This window comes from Nerophis ophidion, linkage group LG01 (genome assembly GCF_033978795.1).
Source record: "Nerophis ophidion isolate RoL-2023_Sa linkage group LG01, RoL_Noph_v1.0, whole genome shotgun sequence".
Classification (NCBI taxonomy): domain Eukaryota; kingdom Metazoa; phylum Chordata; class Actinopteri; order Syngnathiformes; family Syngnathidae; genus Nerophis; species Nerophis ophidion.
In genome coordinates, this window is record NC_084611.1 from 52,090,067 (window position 1) to 52,113,037 (window position 22,971).

General features: G+C 40.5%; 1 protein-coding gene across 2 annotated transcripts in view; it reads left to right on the forward strand.

Annotated features, from left to right (window-relative positions):
- Positions 1-22,971, forward strand: part of melk (maternal embryonic leucine zipper kinase) — a 61,566-nt gene that overhangs the window by 14,732 nt on the left and 23,863 nt on the right. For both annotated transcript variants that reach the window (XM_061906918.1, XM_061906928.1), the window contains 7 exons: positions 5,100-5,192; positions 5,325-5,423; positions 13,494-13,562; positions 13,640-13,738; positions 13,851-13,937; positions 15,013-15,144; positions 15,234-15,392. In XM_061906918.1, the coding sequence (XP_061762902.1) occupies positions 5,100-5,192; positions 5,325-5,423; positions 13,494-13,562; positions 13,640-13,738; positions 13,851-13,937; positions 15,013-15,144; positions 15,234-15,392 (738 nt within the window). The remainder of the gene's footprint in view (positions 1-5,099; positions 5,193-5,324; positions 5,424-13,493; positions 13,563-13,639; positions 13,739-13,850; positions 13,938-15,012; positions 15,145-15,233; positions 15,393-22,971) is intronic.

The window sequence follows — 22,971 nt, forward strand, 5'->3', positions numbered from 1 at the left end:
GAGAGCATGAGCGAGAGAGCATGCTGATGGGAGGCCTTTTATAGGCCGCCCAATCAGCAGCCCTCTGAGATGTTGCACGTCTTCACAGACCAGCTCCACCTGCGGGTCGGAGGACCAAAGTGCCCCAAACACTAACCGGCAGAGCCGGTCATGACAGCTCCACCTGCGGGTCGGAGGACCAAAGTGCCCCAAACACTGACCGGCAGAGCCGGTCATGACAGCTCCACCTGCGGGTCGGAGGACCAAAGTGCCCCAAACACTAACCGGCAGAGCCGGGCATGACAATATATATATATATATATATGTATGTATGTATGTATGTATGTATGTATGTATGTATATGTATGTATATGTATGTACATATACATTTTTTTTGTACAAATAAAACAAATAGGGGCTTCACGGTGGCAGAGGGGTTAGTGCGTCTGCCTCACAATACGAAGGTCCTGCAGTCCTGGGTTCAAATCCAGGCTTGGGATCTTTCTGTGTGGAGTTTGCATGTTCTCCCCGTGAATGCGTGGGTTCCCTCCGGGTACTCCGGCTTCCTCCCACTTCCAAAGACATGCACCTGGGGAAAGGTTGATTGGCAACACTAAATTGGCCCTAGTGTGGGAAAGTGAGTGTGAATGTTGTCTGTCTATCTGTGTTGGCCCTGCGATGAGGTGGCGACTTGTCCAGGGTGTACCCCGCCTTCCGCCCGATTGTAGCTGAGATAGGCGCCAGCGCCCCCCGCGACCCCAAAAGGGAATAAGCGGTAGAAAATGGATGGATGGATGGATAAAACAAATAACCAATGGCCTAAAATATACACATTAGTGCAGTGGTCCCCAACCTTTTTGTAGCTGCGGACCGGTAAACGCTTGATAATTTGTCCCGCGGACACTTTTTTTTTTTTTTTTTGTCATGAAAAAGGGAGGTTTCTTGGGTTGGTGCACTACATGTAAGTGTATCTTGTGTTTTTCTATGTTGATTTAATAAAATTAAAATACAAATATTTAAAAAAAAAAAATTTTGCGGCCCGGTGGTTGGGGACCACTGCATTAGTCTAACAAAGACAAGCAATAAGTGACAAAAAAGTACCATTCATCCATTTTTACTACTTGTCCCATAATTAATAAAATAGTCAATAATAAAAAAAAACAGTCATGATATTAGGTACCATCTAGAATAATCTCTTTCTGCAATACTTCCCCTCTTAGTCTATTCTTAAAACCCACTATGCTGGTGATTTATAACGGATATTGTGGAAATTGATTCCAGTGATAACCAAGTTTTATTTAAAATAAACACAACACACTCAAAAGGTCTATTTGTACCTCAAGTAAAAAGTGGAATGTGCACATGAAAGCAACACAAGCAATATAAACAAATTAATATGGCAGAAACATGATAATACTAAAAATGAACGTTAACATTTCTCAAGATGGCACCCTTTTAACATAAGACGGAACTGCACTTTGTGCCCATATAGATAAAAATCGTGTTCATATATGAGGTAAAGTCTTACACATGGGACTGGAAGATTATGTGCAAAATAATAATTACGATTATTTTTATCAATATTGAAATGACGATAATTAAACAGTGTTGGGATGTGAACACGAGGCCATTATGTGGTTGTGTAGTATCTAATAAAAATGCTCTAGATAAAAATTATCTATATGTCAGGTTCAAACACTGACATATATTAAAAAAGACAGGAAGCAAGGAATTAAAGGCCTACTAAAATGAAATTTTCTTATTTAAACGGGGATAGCAAGTCCATTCTATGTGTCATACTTGATAATTTCGCGATATTGCCATATTTTTGCTGAAAGGATTTAGAGAACATCTACGATAAAGTTCGCAACTTAAGGTCGCTAAAAAAAAGCCTTGTCTTTACCGGAAGTAGCAGACGATGTGCGCGTGACGTCACTGTTTGTAGGGCTCCTCACATTGTTTGTAATGTGAGCCTCCAGCAGCGTGAGCGATTCTGACCGAAAAAGCGACAATTTCCCCATTAATTTGAGCGAGGATGAAAGAGGCGATTGCAGATGTTATTACACACATTTACTATGATAATTCTGGAGAATCACTTATTGCCCATTGTTAAAAAGTTAAAGTTAATGTACCAATGATTGTCACACACACACTAGGTGTGGTAAAATTATTCTCTGCATTTGACCCATCACCCTTGATCACCCCCTGGGAGGTGAGGGAGCAGAGGGCAGCAGCGGTGCCGCGCCCGGGAATAATTTTTGGTGATTTAACCCCCAATTCTAACCTTTAATGCTGTGTTCGTGTTTTAGTGAGATTAAATAGTACCTAAAGTCGGAGGGGTATGGCCACGGGTACGTGTGTTGACCCAGTGTCTCTGAGGCAAGTCACGCTGCTGGAAGTTCCGCCGATGTCGCCGGTAAGAGCAAACTTATTACCACAATTTTGTCACCGAAAACTGCTTGTTGACATTTGGTCGGGATCCATGTTTGCTTGACCGCTCTGATCCATAGTAAAGCTTCGCCTTCGGGAGTTTTGGACAAGGAAACACCAACTGTGTTTGTGTGGCTAAAGGCTAAAAGCTCCCACCTCCATCTTTCTACTTTGACTTCTCCATTATTAATTGAACAAATTGCAAAAGATTCAGCAACACAGATGTGCGTACTGTTTAATTATGCGATTAAAGCAGACTACTTATAGCTTGGATCGGGCTGGAAAAAAATGTCCGATACAACCTGAGACGTCAAACGCAAGCGTCATCATACCATGACGTTTTCAACACGACACTTTGCGGGAAATTTTAAAATTGCAATTTAGTAAACTAAAAAGGCCGTATTGGCATGTGTTGCAATGTTAATATTTCATCATTGATATATAAACTATCAGACTGCGTGGTCGGTAGTAGTGGGTTTCAGTCGGCCTTTAAACAGAAAAAAAAAAATTCAGCTCAATTGAGGAGAAACGTCTGGGCTGTACTCTTGTACAGTCTCCCACGCTCTGACGAAAGATTGTACGCCTCCTCTTTTATTTGGACTTTCCCTGATTACATGGCAACAGCTGTTTCTAAGGGAGGGGGGGGTCGTAAACAGCCATCGCCTTTAATTAAAAACGGTTAAAACAAAAGGTCGTAAAACAGTTCAAAAGAAAAGGTTCCTGGTGGTAAGTCAGGCCCTGCCTCCTCTCTGCTTTGTAGACCTCGGGTCAAGACAATATCTTTCTGCGGATTACAACAAAGAAACCGACGCGTTCATGTCGCTTCCCATCGTACACAGTGGAGTTTTACAGGCCTTTTGCTTGGTAGGATCAAAGACTGCTTTTGTCCTCGCGCAGGGCGAACTGAACTCAATGTAATGCAAAGTTTTGTGATAACTTCGATACAATTATTCTGACACTATGTATTTTATGACAAATATTTGTGTTTTTGTTCATTAATAGTATCAGCCTGTCAGCTTTTTTTTTTACATATCTTTATCTCTATTTCTAAAATTTGATAGAGAGGGGTAATTTTTTAGTTATTTACATGCCCATTTACATGTACTATTGTGTGTAACTGTACATACTGTATTTGGACAGTTCCATTGAGAGTTTGGGCAGAAATCTGTCATGTAGGTATTAATTATGCACCATAAACATTACCAAAATGCTATGTCACATGAATGGTCATGTGGAATGAAAAAAACACAAGAAATGTCAAAAACCCAGTGTTTACTTTTTGATACCGATATAAAACACAAAGCAGTTTGGCTAATGAAGATAACATCAAATAAACAAGTTAAAACATATTTAAATAATGGATCCCATATACCAATATTCCATTATTATCTAAACTAAATGCAGTTTTTTCTACTGATATCATCCCCATAGCTTCTGTATACCCGTTAGTATGAGTTGGACCAGGGCTGCCCACACTTTTTATGCAGGCGAGCTACTTTTCAATTGACCAAGTCAAGGAGATCTAACTCATTCATATTAATAATTTATATTTATTTATTTATGAAAGAGACATTTTTGTTAAGTTAATGGTGTCTAATAATAATACAAGCATGTTTAACACACACAGATTCCTTTCTTTCATGAAGACAAGAATATAAGTTGGTGTATTACCTGATTCTGATGACTTGCATTGATTGGAATGAGACAGTGGTGCTGATAACGTCCCCATTTTCAAATGGAGGAGAAAAAAAAGTCGTCCTTTCTGTCCAATACCACATGAAAGTGGTTGGATTTGGCATCTCATTTGTCCAACTTTCATACTCATTTTTAAACACTTTGTTATGAGAGTAGTATATGTGTGTGTAGCCCTTTAATGTGTGACGTCAGTGAGTGTGTGGGCAAGAGAGGAGAGGGAGCGGTCGCTGAGGGCGCGGGAGTGGGTAGTGTTTTTTTTGTGGGTTTTTGACAGTGTGCAAGACGTAAATAAAAAGCCACGATTTGCAACTAATCGCTGGACTCGTCATTTTGCCCTGGAATCCGGAATTGTGAAGACCCAGTGCTGGGTAAAGTGAAGGGTGGTGCCCCGAGAATTCATCGGCCCTGGAGAAGTGTCTCCCCTGCGCTCCTTGACTACGGTCTAGGCGCTGGAAGCAGAAAAGGTGCAACAACTTTATCAGAAATACATTGGCACCAAACTCCGTAGCTTTCTAGCTTGCGCACGCTAGCTTTCTGAGACTCTTATTTTGTTAGCATAGGTAGGATGAAGCAGGTCTTTTATGGCGAAGACAGGAACTGTGCAGTCTGTCTTTAGAGTTTTGACAGCAGGTACGTCCCAAGAGTCTGTTGAAATAAAAAGTGTTTCTCTCTGTCCTGTCAGTGATTTTTTTCTTAATAATGATCTCGCAGCAGCCAGCGTCATCTCACAAGATCCTCGGGTGCCGAAAATGTCAAACAACTGGCAAAAATGAAGTCTTGGTAAAGATCGTTGATTGGTCATTTTTATGTATATTTTTTTAATGCCTGGTTTGCGATCGACTGACACACCCTCCGCGATCGACCGCTAGCTCGCAATCGACGTAATGCCCACCCCTGAGTTGGACTATCGACATCTATCCATTTTTTTTAATATTACCCCAGTCTGTGTTTTGTGTTGCACATGGTGTGTGTAGTAACCTCTTCGTCTGCCACAGGGAGGTCTTGGTTACGAGCTGATGACGTGCTGTGGAAGCCCCGCTTACGCTGCTCCAGAGCTCATCCAGGGAAAAGCTTACATTGGTTCCGAAGTAAGTGCCGCTTTTGGGTCTTCCATCGCCCAGCTTCTTTGCAATCCACACAGGCTGGATTGTTGTTGAGTGATTTGTGAGTTGAAAAAGTTATTCTCCTACAGATTTTGACTTGCAACATTTCTCTGGCAGGCTGACGTGTGGAGTATGGGCGTGCTGCTGTTTGCTCTGCTGTGTGGCTATCTGCCCTTTGATGACGACAACTGCATGGTCCTCTACAGGAAAATTACTGTAAGACCTTAGTTTTTCATACTTTTCATCAGACTTTGGTTCGCTCTTGGGAAATGGTGTTGGGGCCTCCACTACTATCTGAAAAACAGTTTTTCTGGAGCTTATTTTGTGCCATTTTTGCTCACCCTAGACTACTTACTAGGTTTGAGAATCTGGTCAAGATTCCCATTCTTGCCGTGACGATTCAATTTAGAATCGATTCTTGATTCAACACGTAATGTATTATTTTGAATATGAACTATAACAACTGCGATGACGTGGCGACTTGTCCAGGGTTTACCCCGCCTTCTGCCCGAATGCAGCTGAGATAGGCTCCAGCGACCCCCGCAACCCCGAATGGGACAAGCGGAAGAAAATGGATGGGAAATATAACAAAAGGCCGATGACGTACGACTTAAAGGGTCTTTTGAAAACTGTATTTTTACAAAAATCACGGAATAGAAAAAATATATTTATTTAAAAAAAAAAAATTAAAATAGAGCAACTCCAAGCCTATCCTTGCTTTACAAGATTTAGGAAAAAATTGAGAAGACATACAAATGCAGTACAAAAAAAATAAATAATTTAAACAGTATTAATAATGATAACATCAATTATAGTTGTTTAATATTTCTAATCCAAAAGTGTTTAAAAAAACACAAAAAAAACCACAACATAATTAAAAAAACAAAAACATTCTCCATAATTATGAATTGATTTATAATCAAAATAAACAAAAATCACAATTTGGTTGTAAATATATTTATTTATTTTTTTGGAGCACGATTACTGTTTATTTTTTCATTGTAAGGATAAAAAAATCCATTCATTTTCCCTTTAAACATAAATGTTGTAGCAGTTCTAGTATTTATTTGGAAATGTTCAAAACAAAAAATAAAAATAATAATAATTAAAAAAATTAAAAGCAAAACAAACAAACACTTCACAATAAAAAACACAAGGTTTAGGTTTTTCCATGCTAAAAGGGAGTGGGAAGAAGTCAAACTCATTGACTTTCACTCGTTATTTATGAGTCTTACACCTAGTTTTCTTGTCGTAATACCAGGGGTGTCAAAGTTGTTTTCACAGGTGTAGGGATTTTTGGAATCGGTTGAAAAATGTTGACGTAGTAACAGTTTGAATTGACAATGGGTATTTTCGAATTTTGGAAAAAAACGGTGAAAAAAATAGTAGCATTTGTTGTCTAAACTGAAAGGAAAGTTTTGAAGGTGGAATGGTCAAAAACGTTTGAAAAATATGGACTGTGAAAAGCTTTCAGTTGAAAATAGGGCTTTGGAAAACCGGGAATTCTGGGAAATCCCTGATTTTTTTTTAACTTGAGGTGGGGTGTGTGCATAGTAGAACGGCTCGAATTGGGTGAGAAATGTGGGAGCATGTTTGAAAATTGGCACGGTCATTTTCAATGGGCAGAATGTCCCAAAAAAGCGGGAATTGTGGGTAGTCTGGGATATTTTACAAAAAATGTTTTGGGGAGCGCACAATTCCTGGGCGAGCCAAACATTTTGATACATGAACGGTTCCGATTGGATGAAAACTCTGGGCTGCGGAACGCCCCAAACTTTTGCGGCGGAATAATAATATATAGATAATTTTTTTGGTGTAGAATCTTATTGTGTGAATGCTTGTACCCTCACACAAATATACACATAAGTTAAAGTACCAATTATTGTCAAACGCACATTAGGTGTGGTGAAATTTGTCCTTTGCATTTGACGCATTTCCATGTTCCAGAGGAGCAGTGGGCAGCAGCGTTGACCGCGCCCGTGAATAATTTTTGGTCATTTAACCCCCAATTCCAACCCTTGATGTTGAGTGCCAAGCAGGGAGGTAATGGGTCCCATTTGTATAGTCTTTGGTATGACTCGGCCAGGTTTTGAACTCACAACCTACCAATCTCAGGGCGGACACTCTAACCCCAAGGCCACTGAGCAGGTGTACATAGGCATACCTACCGAAGATGTCGTGGTGGTTTGTGCAGCCCTTTGAGACACTAGTGATTTAGGGCTATATAAGTAAACATTGATTGATTGATTGATTGACAAGTACTTTGTAACTGTAACACCAACAAATGAGTAATTACCCAAATAAAAAAATTTATAATAGTAATGTGAACACCAAATACCGTATTTTTCGGTAAGACGCATGGCCGATGAGCGTGTCTATTCAGGTCTATTTTCATACAAAAGAAGCATTGTATTATAAGGCACATTAAAGGGGTCACATTATGATTTTTTTCTGAATCTGAAACACTTCCTTGTGGTCTACATAACATGTAATGGTGGTTCTTTGGTGAAAATGTTGCATGGATGATGTTTTACAGATGTCTTCAAGGTGCTTTCTGACTGTCGCTTTAGGATGCGCCGTTTTGTGGGCGGTCTTATTTACGTGGCTCACCTTTGACAGCGTGTTCTCTCCCTCATCTTTGTTGTAGCGGTATAGCGTGCAAGGACGGGAGTGGAAGAAGTGTCAAAAGATGCAGCTAACTTTTTTAATGAATAATAATAGATTTTATTTGTAAAACACACTTTCCATTGAGCAAACAACCTCAAAATGCTACAGTGTATTAAATAAATAAATAAAAAGATAATAAAAATAAATCAAAATAAAAACTAGAACCAGCACGCATATATCTTAAAAAAGGTTGTTTTTTTTAAGAAAAAGGGGTTTTAAGCCTTTTTTAAAAACATCCACGTCTGTGGTGCCCTCTGGTGGTCAGGGAGAGCGTTCCAATGACTGGGAGTAGCGGAGCAGAAAGCCCTGTCTCCCATTGTTCGTAGCTTTGTCCTCTGAGGTTGGAGGAGGTTAGTCTGTCCGGAGCGGAGGTGTCGTGTGGAGGATTTGGGGGTGAGCAGTTATTGGAGGTAGAAGGGGGCATTTTCATAGAGGCACTGGTGGGTTAGCAGGGAGACTTTGTATTCAATCCTGAGTGGAACAGGAAGCCAGTGAAGGGATTGATTAATGACATTCAGACTTCACTTAAATCATTAACAAAGCAGAATCTCCTCATCCGTGGCTCACTAGTGCAACAACAATGGTGGAAAAGTGTCCCTTGAAAAAAACTCCAACCGGAACTCTCTAATTACTAAAATTGGTTGAATAATATAAACTCACTACACCGGTATGTTTTAGCGCTTTCATGGCGAGTTTACTGACAGATATAAGTAAGAACTTTACACTACTTTATATTAGAAATGGCAACAGTAGAGGATGAATGTCCCATAACAAGAAGAGAGAGATAAAGAAGAAGAATATCGACTACGGGGTCCCACGGACTACAAAGGCGGATGCGTGGAAATTTTCAGAACTTATATAGATCCTATATACAAATCAGCAGGCACCAGACGGTAAGAAAAGTAGTTTTTGCATAATATTGCGAGACAAAATGCCAGATAATTTGCCCTGATGTGGGATCTGAGCTGAAGATGTCGTCGTGGCTTGTACAGCCCTTTGAGACACTCGGGATTTAGGGTTATATAAGTAAACTTTGATTGATTGATGATTGATAATGTCTTCTATTGGGATGCGGTCCTTATTCACACACACACACACACACACACACACACACACACACACACACACACACACACACACACACACACACACACCATAATAATACTTGAATGTTGAAGCACAGTACGTCTGACTATGGTAGTCATAATGCTCCTACAATCCATCAAGCGGTGCGGCTTCATAGCTTACCAAAGTCAAACATTTTGACAGATTTTTGAGTGCCGTGTGTAATGTTCTATATCAGTGGTTCTCAAATGGGGGTACGCGTACCCCTGGGGGTACTTGAAGGTATGCCAAGGAGTACATGAGACTTTTTTTTAAATATTCTAAAAATAGCAATAATTCAAAAATCATTTATAAATATATTTATTGAATAATACTTCAACAAAATATGAATGTAAGTTCATAAACTGTGAAAAGAAATGCAACAATGCAATATTCAATGTTGACAGCTAGATTTTTTGTGGACATGTTCCATAAATATTGATGTTAAAGATGTCTTTTTTTTTTGTGAAGAAATGTTCAGACTTAAAGGCCTACTGAAAGCCACTACTACCCACCACACAGTCTGATAATTTATATATCAATGATGAAATATTAACATTGCAACACATGCCAATACGGCCTTTTTAGTTTACTAAATTACAATTTTAAATTTCCTGGGAGTTTCGTCTTCAAAACGTCGTGTAATGATGACGTGTACGCAAGATGTCACGGGTTTTTAGGAAATATGAGCGCTGCGCACACACACAGCTAATTGTCTTCTGCTTTAACGGCATAATAACACAGTATTTTGGAGCTCTGTGTTGCTGAATCTTTTGCAATTTGTTCAATTAATATTGGAGAAGTCACTGTAGAAAGATGGAGTTGGGAGGCTTTAGCCTTCAGCCACACAAACACACGGTGTTTCCTTGTTTAAAATTCCTGGAGGTGAAACTTTCCTATGGATCAGAGCAGGCAAGAGAACCTGGATCGCGACCAAATGTCAACCAGCAGGTTTCGGTGAGAAAATTGTGGTTAAAAAGTCAGTTCTTACCGGAGAAAAGCTGAGCTTGCGCCGTCCATAACTGCCGTCAACTCCCCTGAGACACTGCGCGTCAACACACCCGTGGAGACACCCTTCCGACTATCAGGTAATATTAAACTCACTTAAACACTAGCAACACAATAGAAAGATTAGGGATTTCCCAGAATTAACCTAGTAAATGTGTCTAAAAACATCGGAATCCGTCCCAATGCAATCGCATTTTTTTTTTTTACTTTTTTTTTTTTCTAATCCGTCGCTATCAATATCCTGAAACACAAATCTTTCATCCTCCCTCATATTAATGGGGAAATTGTCGTTTTCTCGATCCGAATAGCACTTTTTGTTGGAGGCTCCAATTAAAAACAATGTGAATATTTGAGTAGCCATCAAACATGTGACGTCATCGTCTGCGACTTCCGGTAGAGGCAAGGCATTTCTCTTAGCACTGAAAGTTGCAAACTTTATCGTGGATGTTCTCTACTAAATCCTTTCAGCAAAAATATAGCAATATCGCAAAATGATCACGTATGACACATAGAATGGACCTGCTATCCCCGTTTAAATAAGAAAATCTCATTTCAGTAGGCCTTTAAGTTCATGAGTCCAGATGAATATCTATTACAATCTCCAAAGAGGGCACTTTAAGTTGATGATTACTTCCATGTGTAGAAATCTTTATTTATAATTGAATCACTTGTTTATTTTTCAACCAGTTTTTAGTGATTTTTATATATTTTTTTCAAAATAGTTCAAGAAAGACCACTACAAATGAGCAATATATTGCGCGGTCTATTTAATAAATCAGAAACTGATGACATAGTGCTGTATTTTACTTCTTCATCACTTTTTTTCAACAAAAATGTTTTGCTCTGATTAGGGGGTACTTGAACTAAAACAATTTTCACAGGGGGTACATCACTGAAAAAACGTTGAGAACCACTGTTTTATATTCTCAATGGAACATTGAAAGTTTTGGTGTTGTTTACTGGCCTCATCTTCCAGTCGACATGTATCTCTTAGGTGTGACTGCCATCGTAGCGAAGTTGGGAGAGTGGCCGTGCCAGCAATCTGAGGGTTACTGGTTCAATCTCCACCTTCTTTCATCCGAGTCATGTCTGTTGTGTCCTTGAACAAGACACTTCACCCTTACTCCTGATGCGTCCTGGTTAGCGCCTTGCATGGCAGCTCCCGCCATCGGTGTGTGAATGGGTGAATGTGGAAATAGTGTCAAAAGGCTTTGAGTTCCTTTTAAAAAGGTAGAAAAGCGCTATACAAGTATAACCCATTTACCAAAAATCTATCAAAATGTTTTAGTACTACTTTGGTAAGCTATGAAGCCGCATCACTTGATGGATTGTACTGTGCTTGAATTTAGGAGTATTATTATGGTGTGTGTATAAGGTAAGACATATTATCTGGCGTTTTGTTTGGCAATATTATGCAAAAGCAACTTTTCCTACCTTCTGGTACCTGCTGATCTGTATTTGGGCTCTGCATAAGTCCTGAAAATTTCTGCGCGGGCGCCTTTGTTGTCCGTGAAACACCGTAGTCGATAAGCTTCTTCTTCTTAGTCTCAAAGCACTTTGAGTTCCTTTTAAAAAGGTAGAAAAGCGCTATACAAGTATAACCCATTTACCAAAAATCTATCAAAATGTTTTGGTACGACTTTGGTAAGCTATGAAGCCGCACCGCTTGACCTATTTTACTGTGCTTTAACATAACAGTATTATTATGGTGTGTGTATAAGGTAAGACATATTATCTGCGGTTTTGTTCGGCAATATTATGCAAACGCAACTTTTCTTACCTTCTGGTACCTACTGATCTGTATTTGGGCTCTGCATGAGTCCTGAAAATTTCCGCGCGGGACCCTTTGTAGTCCGTGGCGACATCGTAGTCGTATCGTAGTCGATAAGCTTCTTCTTCTTAGTGTCAAAGCGCTTTGAATACCTTTTTAAAAAGGAAGAAAAGCGCTATACAAGTACAACCCATTTACCACTTACTGGTCACACTTATCATTACACCATGTACAAAATAAAATATTTTTGAGGTCGGTAAGCACAACCAGAATTATTCTGTACATTAGGCGCACGGGTTTATAAGGCGATACTGTCGGTTTTTGAGAAAATGAAAGGTTTTTAAGTGCGCCTTATATTCCGAAAAATACGGTAGGTATTATTATTATGTACTGCAAGAAGTACACCTACTCAGTGGCCTAGTGGTTAGAGCAGGGGTAGGGAACCTATGGCTCGCGAGCCAGATGTGGCTCTTTTGATGACTGCATCTGGCTCTCAGATAAATCTGAGCTGGCATTCCTTGACACGATAAGTAATGAAATATTTCACTTGTAATCAGTGTTAAAAATAAACTTCAAAATATCAAACATTCTCATGCATTTTTATGTTCAAAAAGTTGCGTTAATGGTAAGAAGTAATTTATTTATTATTGGTTAGTGGGGGGCTTGCCCTCCTGGGGTTCTTCAGACCACCAAGTACCGAAATGAGAGCCTGTTTCAGGGTTACAATATTTTTTAATGTTTCCAGCAATTGTCTTTTTCTCTTTCGTCCTCGCTCGCGCTCTGGCTCCAGCCCCAACCCTGTCTCTCCTCCTGGCTGATGCTTATAAACAGAGTGAGAGGTGACTAGATAACAAGGCCCAGGTGGGCCATCTATGCACCTGTCGCTGATTTCGAGGCCGGTCCTGGCACACCCCAGTTTGCTGCAGGTCCGCAGGCCACGTCCCCTTTACAGTTTGTTTCAGAATAACAATGTTATTACAAAGAATAAGAGACCTTACTTAAAAATGCACATATTTAGTTGTGTTTAGTGTTAAAAAAATATTATATGGCTCTTACAGAAAGACATTTTAAAATATTTGGCTTTGTTAGCTTTCTCAGCCAAAAAGGTTCCCTACCCCTGAGTTAGAGTGTCTGCCCTGAGATGGGTAGGTCGTGAGTTCAAACCCTGGCCAAGTCATGCCAAAGACTATACAAATGGGACCCATTACCTCCCTGCTTGGCACTCAGCATTAAGGGTTGGAATTGGGGGTTAAATCACCGAAAATGATTCCTGGGTGCGGCACCGCTGCTGCTCAGTGCTCCCCTCACCTCCCAGGGGGTGAACAAGGGGATGGGTCAAATGCAGAGGACACATTTCACCACACCTAGTGTGTGTGTGACAATCATTGGTACTTTAACTTGAAGGAAATGTCAAACTATAAATATGTACCTAAAACTCGCTTTGTATATTTTTTTTGTACCCTTTTTGAGGGAAGGAACGTGCAACACAAATTAACCGTAATGCGTTGCCTTCCAACCTACTTCTGACCACAAATCATGAGCCTGACACTAACTACCAGCAAATAATTCAGGTGTCAGGATGAGCGAACGAAACGCGTTCTTGCTTGACGGGCCACCTAAAAAAATGTTGTCACCCACCTTCATTTGCGTAGAATCTACCTAACAAGCTCATCTGGAAATTCAACACTGCTAGTTGATATTTCAAGTTTTGGGAAGAAAAATGTTTGTACTTGCAGAAAGGAAAATATGACAACCCCAACTGGCTCTCCCCGGGCAGCGTCCTCCTGCTCAACCAAATGATGCAGGTACTCCCAAAACATGTTTGAAAAATAATGGTGAGTGGGGTGTATTTGTAAATGTAGTTACCATTTCTATCCTGTAGGTGGACCCCAAGCGGCGCGTGACGGTGCGCCAGCTGCTGGACCACCCATGGGTGACCAAAGACTACAACAGCCCCGTGGAGTGGTACAGCCAGCAGCCGGTACTCCCTAAAAGTCCACTTCAGAACAAATTCAATGCCATACTTTGCTGAAGATCCATTTTGAGTTGAGAGTGTGCAGTTTTGGATTCATGCCAGGTGTCTTGTTTTGTAGCTGGGTCAAATAGATGAGGACTGCGTCACAGAGATGGCTGTCAACATGAAGCGATCTAGAGAGAGCACCTCCGCGCTCATCAGGGAGGTAGGGCACAGTGGAGGGTTCTTAACCTTTTTGACCTCGGAGCCCAACCTTTCCTATACAAAGGGGTCCGGAGCCCACTCGAAAATAAACACTGAACTAATAACCTTACTCTTTATTTTAATCATATTTATTAATAATTATATAGAACCTGCTTAGAGTTAAACTGGATAAAATAAGTACCTTTAATTTATAAAGCGCTTTTCAAAAATAAAATCCCAAAGGTCTGTACAAAACATAGGTGAAGTAAAACAACAATTCAATTAAAACAACAGGGGCAACATCATAAAAAGAATACAAAGGTGATTAAAAATTATAGTGGAAAGGTGCATTGACTAAAAGCTTTATCATTAAATCAATCAATGTTTATATAGCCCTAAATCACAAGTGTCTCAAAGGGCTGCACAAACCACAACGACATTCGCGGTACAGAGCCCACATAAGGGCAAGGAAAAACTCACCCCAGTGGGACGTCGGTGACAATGAGTATGAGAAACCTTGGAGGAGACTGCAGATGTGGGCAACCCCCCCAGCAGCCAGCACTTCATCCATGACCCCATGACCTGTGCCCTCCCTTCCACAAAGGAGAGAGGGGAGGAGCAGAAAAGAAACGGCAGATCAACTGGTCTAAAAGGGGGGTCTATTTAAAGCCTAGAGTATACAAATTAGTTTCAAGATGGGACCTAAATGCTTTCACTTATAAATAAACTGTCAATAAAATTCAAGTGCAAATAAAAATTCAGCTTTATCACATTAGTCCTAATTTTTGCGCTTAATAGACTTATTTATGACTAACTATAGCTCCAGACTTCTTCTGTTTGTTGGATATTGTCATTACTGCCACAAGTGGTGGAATAGTGTAATACAACAGAGTAATACAGACCACAGCTGAGAAACACATATTGTTTAGCGGCCCAACAATGGACCCTCAGCCTTATGGTTAAGTAAAAAAAGTCTGCAGTGCACTATTTGTCCCAAAACCCTTTTTCGCGCTCTAACTAATATTCATTGACTCTGATTGGGCTGTTTTTCATCAAGCTGACAATGCAGTGATGTAGGTGCACTGTCCTGTGTTCAGTGGCACTACGACCACCTGACGGCCACATACTTGCTGCTCCTGTCAAAGAAGCAGAGGGGCAAGCCTGTGCGTCTCCGCCCCGATCCCCTCGCCAGCGAAGACGCCTTCTCTCCCCCACATGGGCGATCACAGGTCACTCTCCCAACATGCTTTGCCACACCGCCTTTTTTCAGCTCAGTGCACAGTATTTCATTTTTTCCCGATTTTTCTTTTTTTTCCAGACTAAAAAAAGTCTTCATTTCACCGATGACGACGACGCCGTCATTCTGGGTCGCGTAGATCTTTGCTCAGACTACATCGACGACTGCCCGTGGGTATCTGTCATGCGGCGCACCCCCCAAGGAGCAGGAGAGAAAACGCAGCGCACTACAGACGATAAGGTTGGTGCTAGTGTATGTTTTGCATGTTCTACCGTTTTCCAGCGAGGGCTGCATACCCACAAATTGAAGGCAGCGGGTGCCACTTTGATACATTTGGTACATTAATACCTCTAAGGGCTTAGTTGGCCACATGCGTGGACAGCACCTTTTTAGCTCTCATTTCCAAAATTGTGTACACTACTGTATTGGGGTCTTATGGCCACTTATGTGGCCAATTATACTGCCATCTGGTGGTGTCAGAAGAGTATAACATACAATGGAATTTGAAAAAAAAAAGTGTACAAATAAGAATTAGCACGTCACTAAACATGAAGTACACGTTTGTGTACTTATGGACTAAGTACATCATATCAAAAGATGATTCTAAGTTTTTATTCTAATTAGAGTAGAATAAGCCCAAATAGCAAAGAGAAATAAAAAAAGCATGTAAACCAACAGCTTGGACCTTAAGATTTTAAATATACTAGAACCAATACAATGTAGGTCCATCAATATATGAACTTGTCATATAACTTGGTACTTAATGTATTATAATTGTTAGCATGCTACAGTTAGGAGTTAATTTCGGCTTGCGCCTTTCAGCATTCGCATTACTATCATTAGAATGCAGACCTTTTGGCAATTTTTTGCAGCCAAACGCCTCTGTCATATAACTTCGTACTTGATTCATTATAACCGTAAGCATGCTAAAGTTAGCATTTCAGCATTCGCATTACTATCATTAGCACGCTAACTTTTTCAGCTAATTTTACAGTTGATCACCTCAGTCGTATACTGTAACTTCGTACATGACACGTGTTTACATACTAACTTTTTTAACCTTAGCATTCTGAAATGCTAATGTTAGCATGCTGATTTTTTTTGTGCCAATTTTGAAGTCGAACATATAATCATATAAATTGGTACTTGACACATGCTAACTGTTAGCATGCTAACTTATTCAACTAATTTTGCTTTTGTCTGCTTCCTTGTCATATAACTTGGTACTTGATGCATTATAACTGTTAGCATGCTAAAATTAGCATTTAATTTCGGCTAGCGCATTTCAGCATTCACATTACTACTATTAGCATGCTAACCTTTTAGCCACTTTTGCAGCCGAACGCCTCCGTCATATAACTTCGTACTTGATTTGTTATAACTGTCAGCATGCTAAAGTTAGCATTTAATTTCGGCTTGCGCATTTCAGCATTCACATTACTATCATTAGCATGCTAACTTCTCAGCTAATTTTCCAGTTGATCACCTCAGTTATATACTGTAACTTCATACATGACACATGTTAACATACTAACTTTTTTAACCTTAACATTCTGGAATTCTAACGTTAGCATGCTGATTTTTTTTTTTTTTTTTTTTGCCAAATTTGAAGTTGAACAATAATAATCATATAAATTGGTACTGGGCACATATTAACTGTTAGCATACTAACTTATTCAACTAATTTTGCGTTTGTAGGCTTCCTTGTCGTATATCTTGGTACTTGATGCATTATGACTGTCAGCATGCTAAAGTTAGCATTTAATTTCGGCTTGCGCATTTCAGTATTTGCATTACTATCATTGGCTTTTTTAGCAAATTTTACAGTATACTGCAACTATGTACATGGCACATGTTAACATACTAACTTTTTTAACCATAGCATTCTGGAATGCTAATGTTAGCATGCTGATTTTTTTTTGTGCCAATTTTGAAGTCGAACATCTTGTCATATATATTGTTACTTGACACATGGTAAATGTTAGCAGGCTAACTAATTCAACTAATTTTGCTTTTGTACGCTTCCTTGTCATATAACTTGCTACTTGATGCATCATACAGGAATGGGAATTTTCCGCGGATTCGCGGAATTCAGCCGTTTTTGGTGCCGCCAGGGTGGTTTTTGTCTCTGCGTTAGAGATGCGCGGATAGTAAGGGTGTAACGGTACGTGGATTTGTATTGAACCGTTTCGGTACGGGGGTTTCGGTTCGGCACGCGGGCGTATCGAACGAGTTTGTAAGAATAAGTCTTCACAAGTCGCTCTGCTTTCTGCCTCTGTCCGAGCAGCCAGCATTGTCCCGCCCACACAACCATCTGATTGGTTACATACAAAGCCAATCAGCAATGCGTATTCAGAGCGATGTAACAGCCAATCAGCAGGGCGTATTCAGAGCGATGTAGTCAATGCTTCAGCATCGAGCGGATATCCGTTTAGCAGGGGAGCAGCGGACTCTCCCCAAATCATACAAAACACTTCCCTGTCACAACTATTACAAACATCACTATGAGCCCGTTGACCTTTTAGAAACTTAAACTGCAGCTCAGCTCGCTCAGAGTTCTGGCTTGAGGTGAAGGCTAATTAGCTTTTAGCGTAACTCTAACTCATTTTGCGGTGTGTGTGTGTGTGTGCGAGTGTGTGTGCGCGTGAGTGTGTGTGTGTGTATTAGGGGCAGCAAAGCACTGTCTGTTATTTCATTGAGCTCCATTGTGTTGCTTTATTACAATTTTTTCAGCTATTGTTACATGAATCATTAGTAATGTAGCAGCCTAGTTGTGAATGGCAGGGTCCCTGCTATCACATGTTGATACAAATATAACATTTACATAATTAAAGTCAACTACAGGCTTCCCAAATGCTGTAATAAATTAAGCATGATGAGTTGACTTGAAACTGTTTAATGTTGCACTTTTTATATGTGGAAGAAAGGTTTTGTCATTTTGTTTAATCAAAGCAACAACTTGAGGCAGTTTAATGTGGATTAACGTGGGCAGAATTATTATAGTGTTCCCAATGTTAAAAGGATAAAACCATTGTTTACAAATTTGGTAAATAAATAACCAAAAAATTTATATTTTGTTGTTTTCTTACTGTACCGAAAATGAAGCGAACCGTGACCTCTAAACCGAGGTACGTACTGATCTGATATTTTTGTGTACCGTTACACCTCTACCGAATAGGCATTTATATAATCCGCAACCGCATCACTAAAGTAGTGATCCACCTGCCATTCACCAAAACCAACATTTTATCAAAGCCACAACCGCCCGCCACCCGCCCGTTGTTATATATCTAATATAGACGATGCAAGGCATTAGTGAGGTTAGAAAGTGCAACTCCCTCCAAATAGCACAGACACAATGGCTTTCTTGAACTGATTTATTTGAAGGCTTCCTTTCCCTTCAAATTCACTGTGAAATCTGTAGTAAATAAAGCACGTTACAAACGTAAATATAATAACATGCACAGCATGTGGATCAAACATTTTACCAAGTAAAATACCAACAAATGACAAACAAATACCTCGTTGGCCAAACCCGGAAGTAGCTTCCTTACATCCGTCGACAGACCAAACGGGACACTTCAAAATAAAAGTACGCCCACATGCTGTTTCAAAGAGTGCTGCTCGTTTTTCGTATGTGGGTAACAACATTTAACTATTTATTAATGATTGATTCATATAGGCTAGTAAGGTAAAGTGTTGTACCTGACAAGTTTGGGCTACCTTGCTTCTGCAGCCTTCATCAGAAGTGTCACGTGATGTTAGCGTGACGTTGTCTGTGACGTGATGTATGGATTGTACCATCAAATGTTGTCAGGTACAACCCTTTACCTACTAGTCTATATAAATCAACCATTTATTAATACACGTCAGTAGGCTAAATTAACCTCTTCAACATAACATTTAAGTATGTATATATATTTCAGAATGGTTCAACCGCCACCGCCCGAATCTATTTAAAATCAATTTTTTCGTCATGTCACCCGCTTGACCCGCGTCCGCGGATGAGACCGCAAACCGCGCATCTCTACTCTGCGTTGATCTAGTTATCACTACAAGGCAGAGAATTCCAAATAATCCGAAAGTGTGCTAGAATTTGATATATGTGTAAACAGAGGTGTGGACTCGAGTCACATGACTTGGACTCGAGTCATGAATTTGATGACTTTAGACTCGACTTGACAAAATGTAAAAAGACTTGCAACTCGACTTAGACTTTAACATCAATGACTTGTGACTTGACTTGGACTTGAGCCTTTTGACTTGACATGACTTGCTACTTTCCCCAAAACCCAACGATTAAAAAGTTATTCAGGAGCGCTCCGTATCTTGTGTACGCGTGTTTGTCAACATGTGTGCGATGACAGTGTGTGCACTACCTGTCAGTACAACAGCCAATCAAATTACATCCACGTTATTTTCGTCACACAGCATTCATCCAATCAAATTGCAGGAAAACCAACACAGAAGAGCTCTTAAACAAAGCGCCAGTGAGGAAAAGTTATGCCAAAAATAGTTTTGTTTGGGTATTAAAACAACGACTTGGTCAACAAATAACGAATTACCGGATGCAAACATGCGGTTGGAAGATTACAGACGGAGACGCAACAACTTCCAACTTCGTTCGACATTTGAAGATGCACAAAGACGGGTAAGTTTTGAATTTAAGCTAACGTTTATTGGCTGAGTAACGTAGCTTTTATTTTCTGTGTAGTTAAATCAGTGAGGCTGTAAACTCACTGCTAACGTTAGAACCATAGACATCTTATAAGTAGACGCAGCATCGACCACTACTGGCGCTGACGAGACGAGACGCGCGACCGCCATCTTGGAGTGGTGATCCACTCCACTCTGCAATTCTTTTGGCAGGAGCAATGAACTGTCAGCGCATTTTATCTCACTGAATACCACTTATTTTCACACGCTTTTTTGTCATACGTGTAACTATGATAAAGGACACATGTTTTGGCGTGTTCATAGTTTGCTTAACAATAATATAATATTCTTATATGCTATAAGTGACCAGACGTCCAAGATCAAAACTGGGAGTAATAATCCCAGAGAAGGGGAAAAAACGGTCAGCTATTTTTAAATTGAAGAAATAATATTATTAAGTTATATATACATGTGTATATCCTACATTAACAATGTATGAATATAGTAGATATCTATATATCTTACGGACCAATAGACTTTATCTCTGTTGCTGCAACAGCAGAGAGTTTTTTTTGTCTTGACACTTTATTGATATTTTCTATTACATTCTTCCCGTAAACAGTCATGTTTACAGTGATTGTTTTATATGTATTTTTAATGTATGTTGCTTTGGATAAAAGTGTCTGCCAAATACTTAATCATATACAGTATAAACACTTGAAAGTGTTTATATCAGCTAAAGCCATCAATCTGTTTCACTGGATTCAGAATAAAACCAAATTCTGTCTTACCCAACAAAGTTAGTATTTGAATATTGTTACTTGAAGACTTATTCCTGGTTACAGTTATACTGTTAAGAAAGTATTGTCTTGTGTTTTGCCTAAAATGATGAATGCATCATAATCAGTGGTGGCTGGTGAATTTTGTTTTAGGTGGGGCTGAAAGATTGTAAACCAAATACCAGTAGGGGGGTCATCCTCCTCCAGAAGATTTCTTTGTGATTTTCATATACAAATATTGAAGATCTTTGCTCCTTCACAACTCTGTGATAATATTCTTTTCACAAAATACTACCAATAGTATGTTAATGTTAAATCTTACTTGTGAAAAGTAATCCCCCGGTTCCTATTTTCAACAGTCCACTCATTTAAGCAGGAAAACGCTGAACACCAGCCCGGCATCTTTGTTTTCTACCTCTCAACTGTCAGTTTAGGCTGCTCTCCAGCTCCTCATTACCACTTCAAGATGGTGGCCAAATTGCTCGCGTCACAGCAGCCAATGCTGGGTTTACTTACAGTATAAGATATCTATGGTTATAACGTCATTGCAAACACTACAATCTGTTGCGTCCACTGCAGTTTGCTACCTTATTCATACTTTTTGTCAAGTGATTTTTTTTTAAGCAGAGCTGCATGAGGTACCTACACATAATGTTGCGTTAGTGAATGTATCACACACAGTAACGTAACGTTAGACGGCGGTCAGGAGCACCACGTATTTTAGCCACCTACAAAAAGACAAACATAGTCAAATAAAGGTCAATTAAAATGTATACTATATTAAGAATATGTGTACGAATTCAATAGGGCCCTGACATCTAAAAAGTACAACTCTGTTCATTGTTATGTTCATGTATTTATGTTTTTCATGTGTACCCACACTTTAAAACACATACAGTTTGAGATGATATCAATGAGATAAAGTAAAAACAGGATAGAAACTGCTGTGGAACTAGTTCCAATGCAATATGCCATGGAAACACAATGATAACACTTTTGTGCAAATAATTACAGTTGTACTTGTTTTTTCAAATGTGTTTATTCTGTAAAGGAATGAGTTACATGTTTAAAATAACTGGTTAATAGTGCTATTATGAAGTGCAATGTCAGCACTATTTTCTTTTATAGTAAATACATACAGCGTTTTAAAAGCATACACCATCCATCCATCCATCCATCATCTTCCGCTTATCCGAGGTCGGGTCGCGGGGGCAACAGCCTAAGCAGGGAAACCCAGACTTCCCTCTCCCCAGCCACTTCGTCTAGCTCTTCCCGGGGGATCCCGAGGCGTTCCCAGGCCAGCCGGGAGACATAGTCTTCCCAACGTGTCCTGGGTCTTCCCCGTGGCCTCCTACCGGTTGGACGTGCCCTAAACACCTCCCTAGGGAGGCGTTCGGGTGGCATCCTGACCAGATGCCCGAACCACCTCATCTGGCTCCTCTCGATGTGAAGGAGCAGCGGCTTTACTTTGAGTTCCTCCCGGATGGCAGAGCTTCTCACCCTATCTCTAAGGGAGAGACCCACCACACGGCGGAGGAAACTCATTTCGGCCGCTTGTACCCGTGATCTTATCCTTTCGGTCATGACCCAAAGCTCATGACCATAGGTGAGGATGGGAACGTAGATCGACCGGTAAATTGAGAGCTTTGCCTTCCGGCTCAGCTCCTTCTTCACCACAACGGACCGGTACAACGTCCGCATTACTGAAGACGCCGCACCGATCCGCCTGTTGATCTCACGATCCACTCTTCCCTCACTCGTGAACAGGACTCCTAGGTACTTGAACTCCTCCACTTGGGGCAGGGTCTCCTCCCCAACCCGGAGATGGCACTCCACCCTTTTCCGGGCGAGAACCATGGACTCGGACTTGGAGGTGCTGATTCTCATTCCGGTCGCTTCACACTCGGCTGCGAACCGATCCAGCGAGAGCTGAAGACCCCGGTCAGATGAAGCCATCAGGACCACATCATCTGCAAAAAGCAGAGACCTAATCCTGCGGTTACCAAACCGGAACCCCTCAACGCCTTGACTGCGCCTAGAAATTCTGTCCATAAAAGTTATGAACAGAATCGGTGACAAAGGACAGCCTTGGCGGAGTCCAACCCTCACTGGAAATGTGTTCGACTTACTGCCGGCAATGCGGACCAAGCTCTGGCACTGATCGTACAGGGAACGGACCGCCACAATAAGACAGTCCGATACCCCATACTCTCTGAGCACTCCCCACAGGACTTCCCGAGGGACACGGTCGAATGCCTTCTCCAAGTCCACAAAGCACATGTAGACTGGTTGGGCAAACTCCCATGCACCCTCAAGAACCCTGCCGAGAGTATAGAGCTGGTCCACAGTTCCACGACCAGGACGAAAACCACACTGTTCCTCCT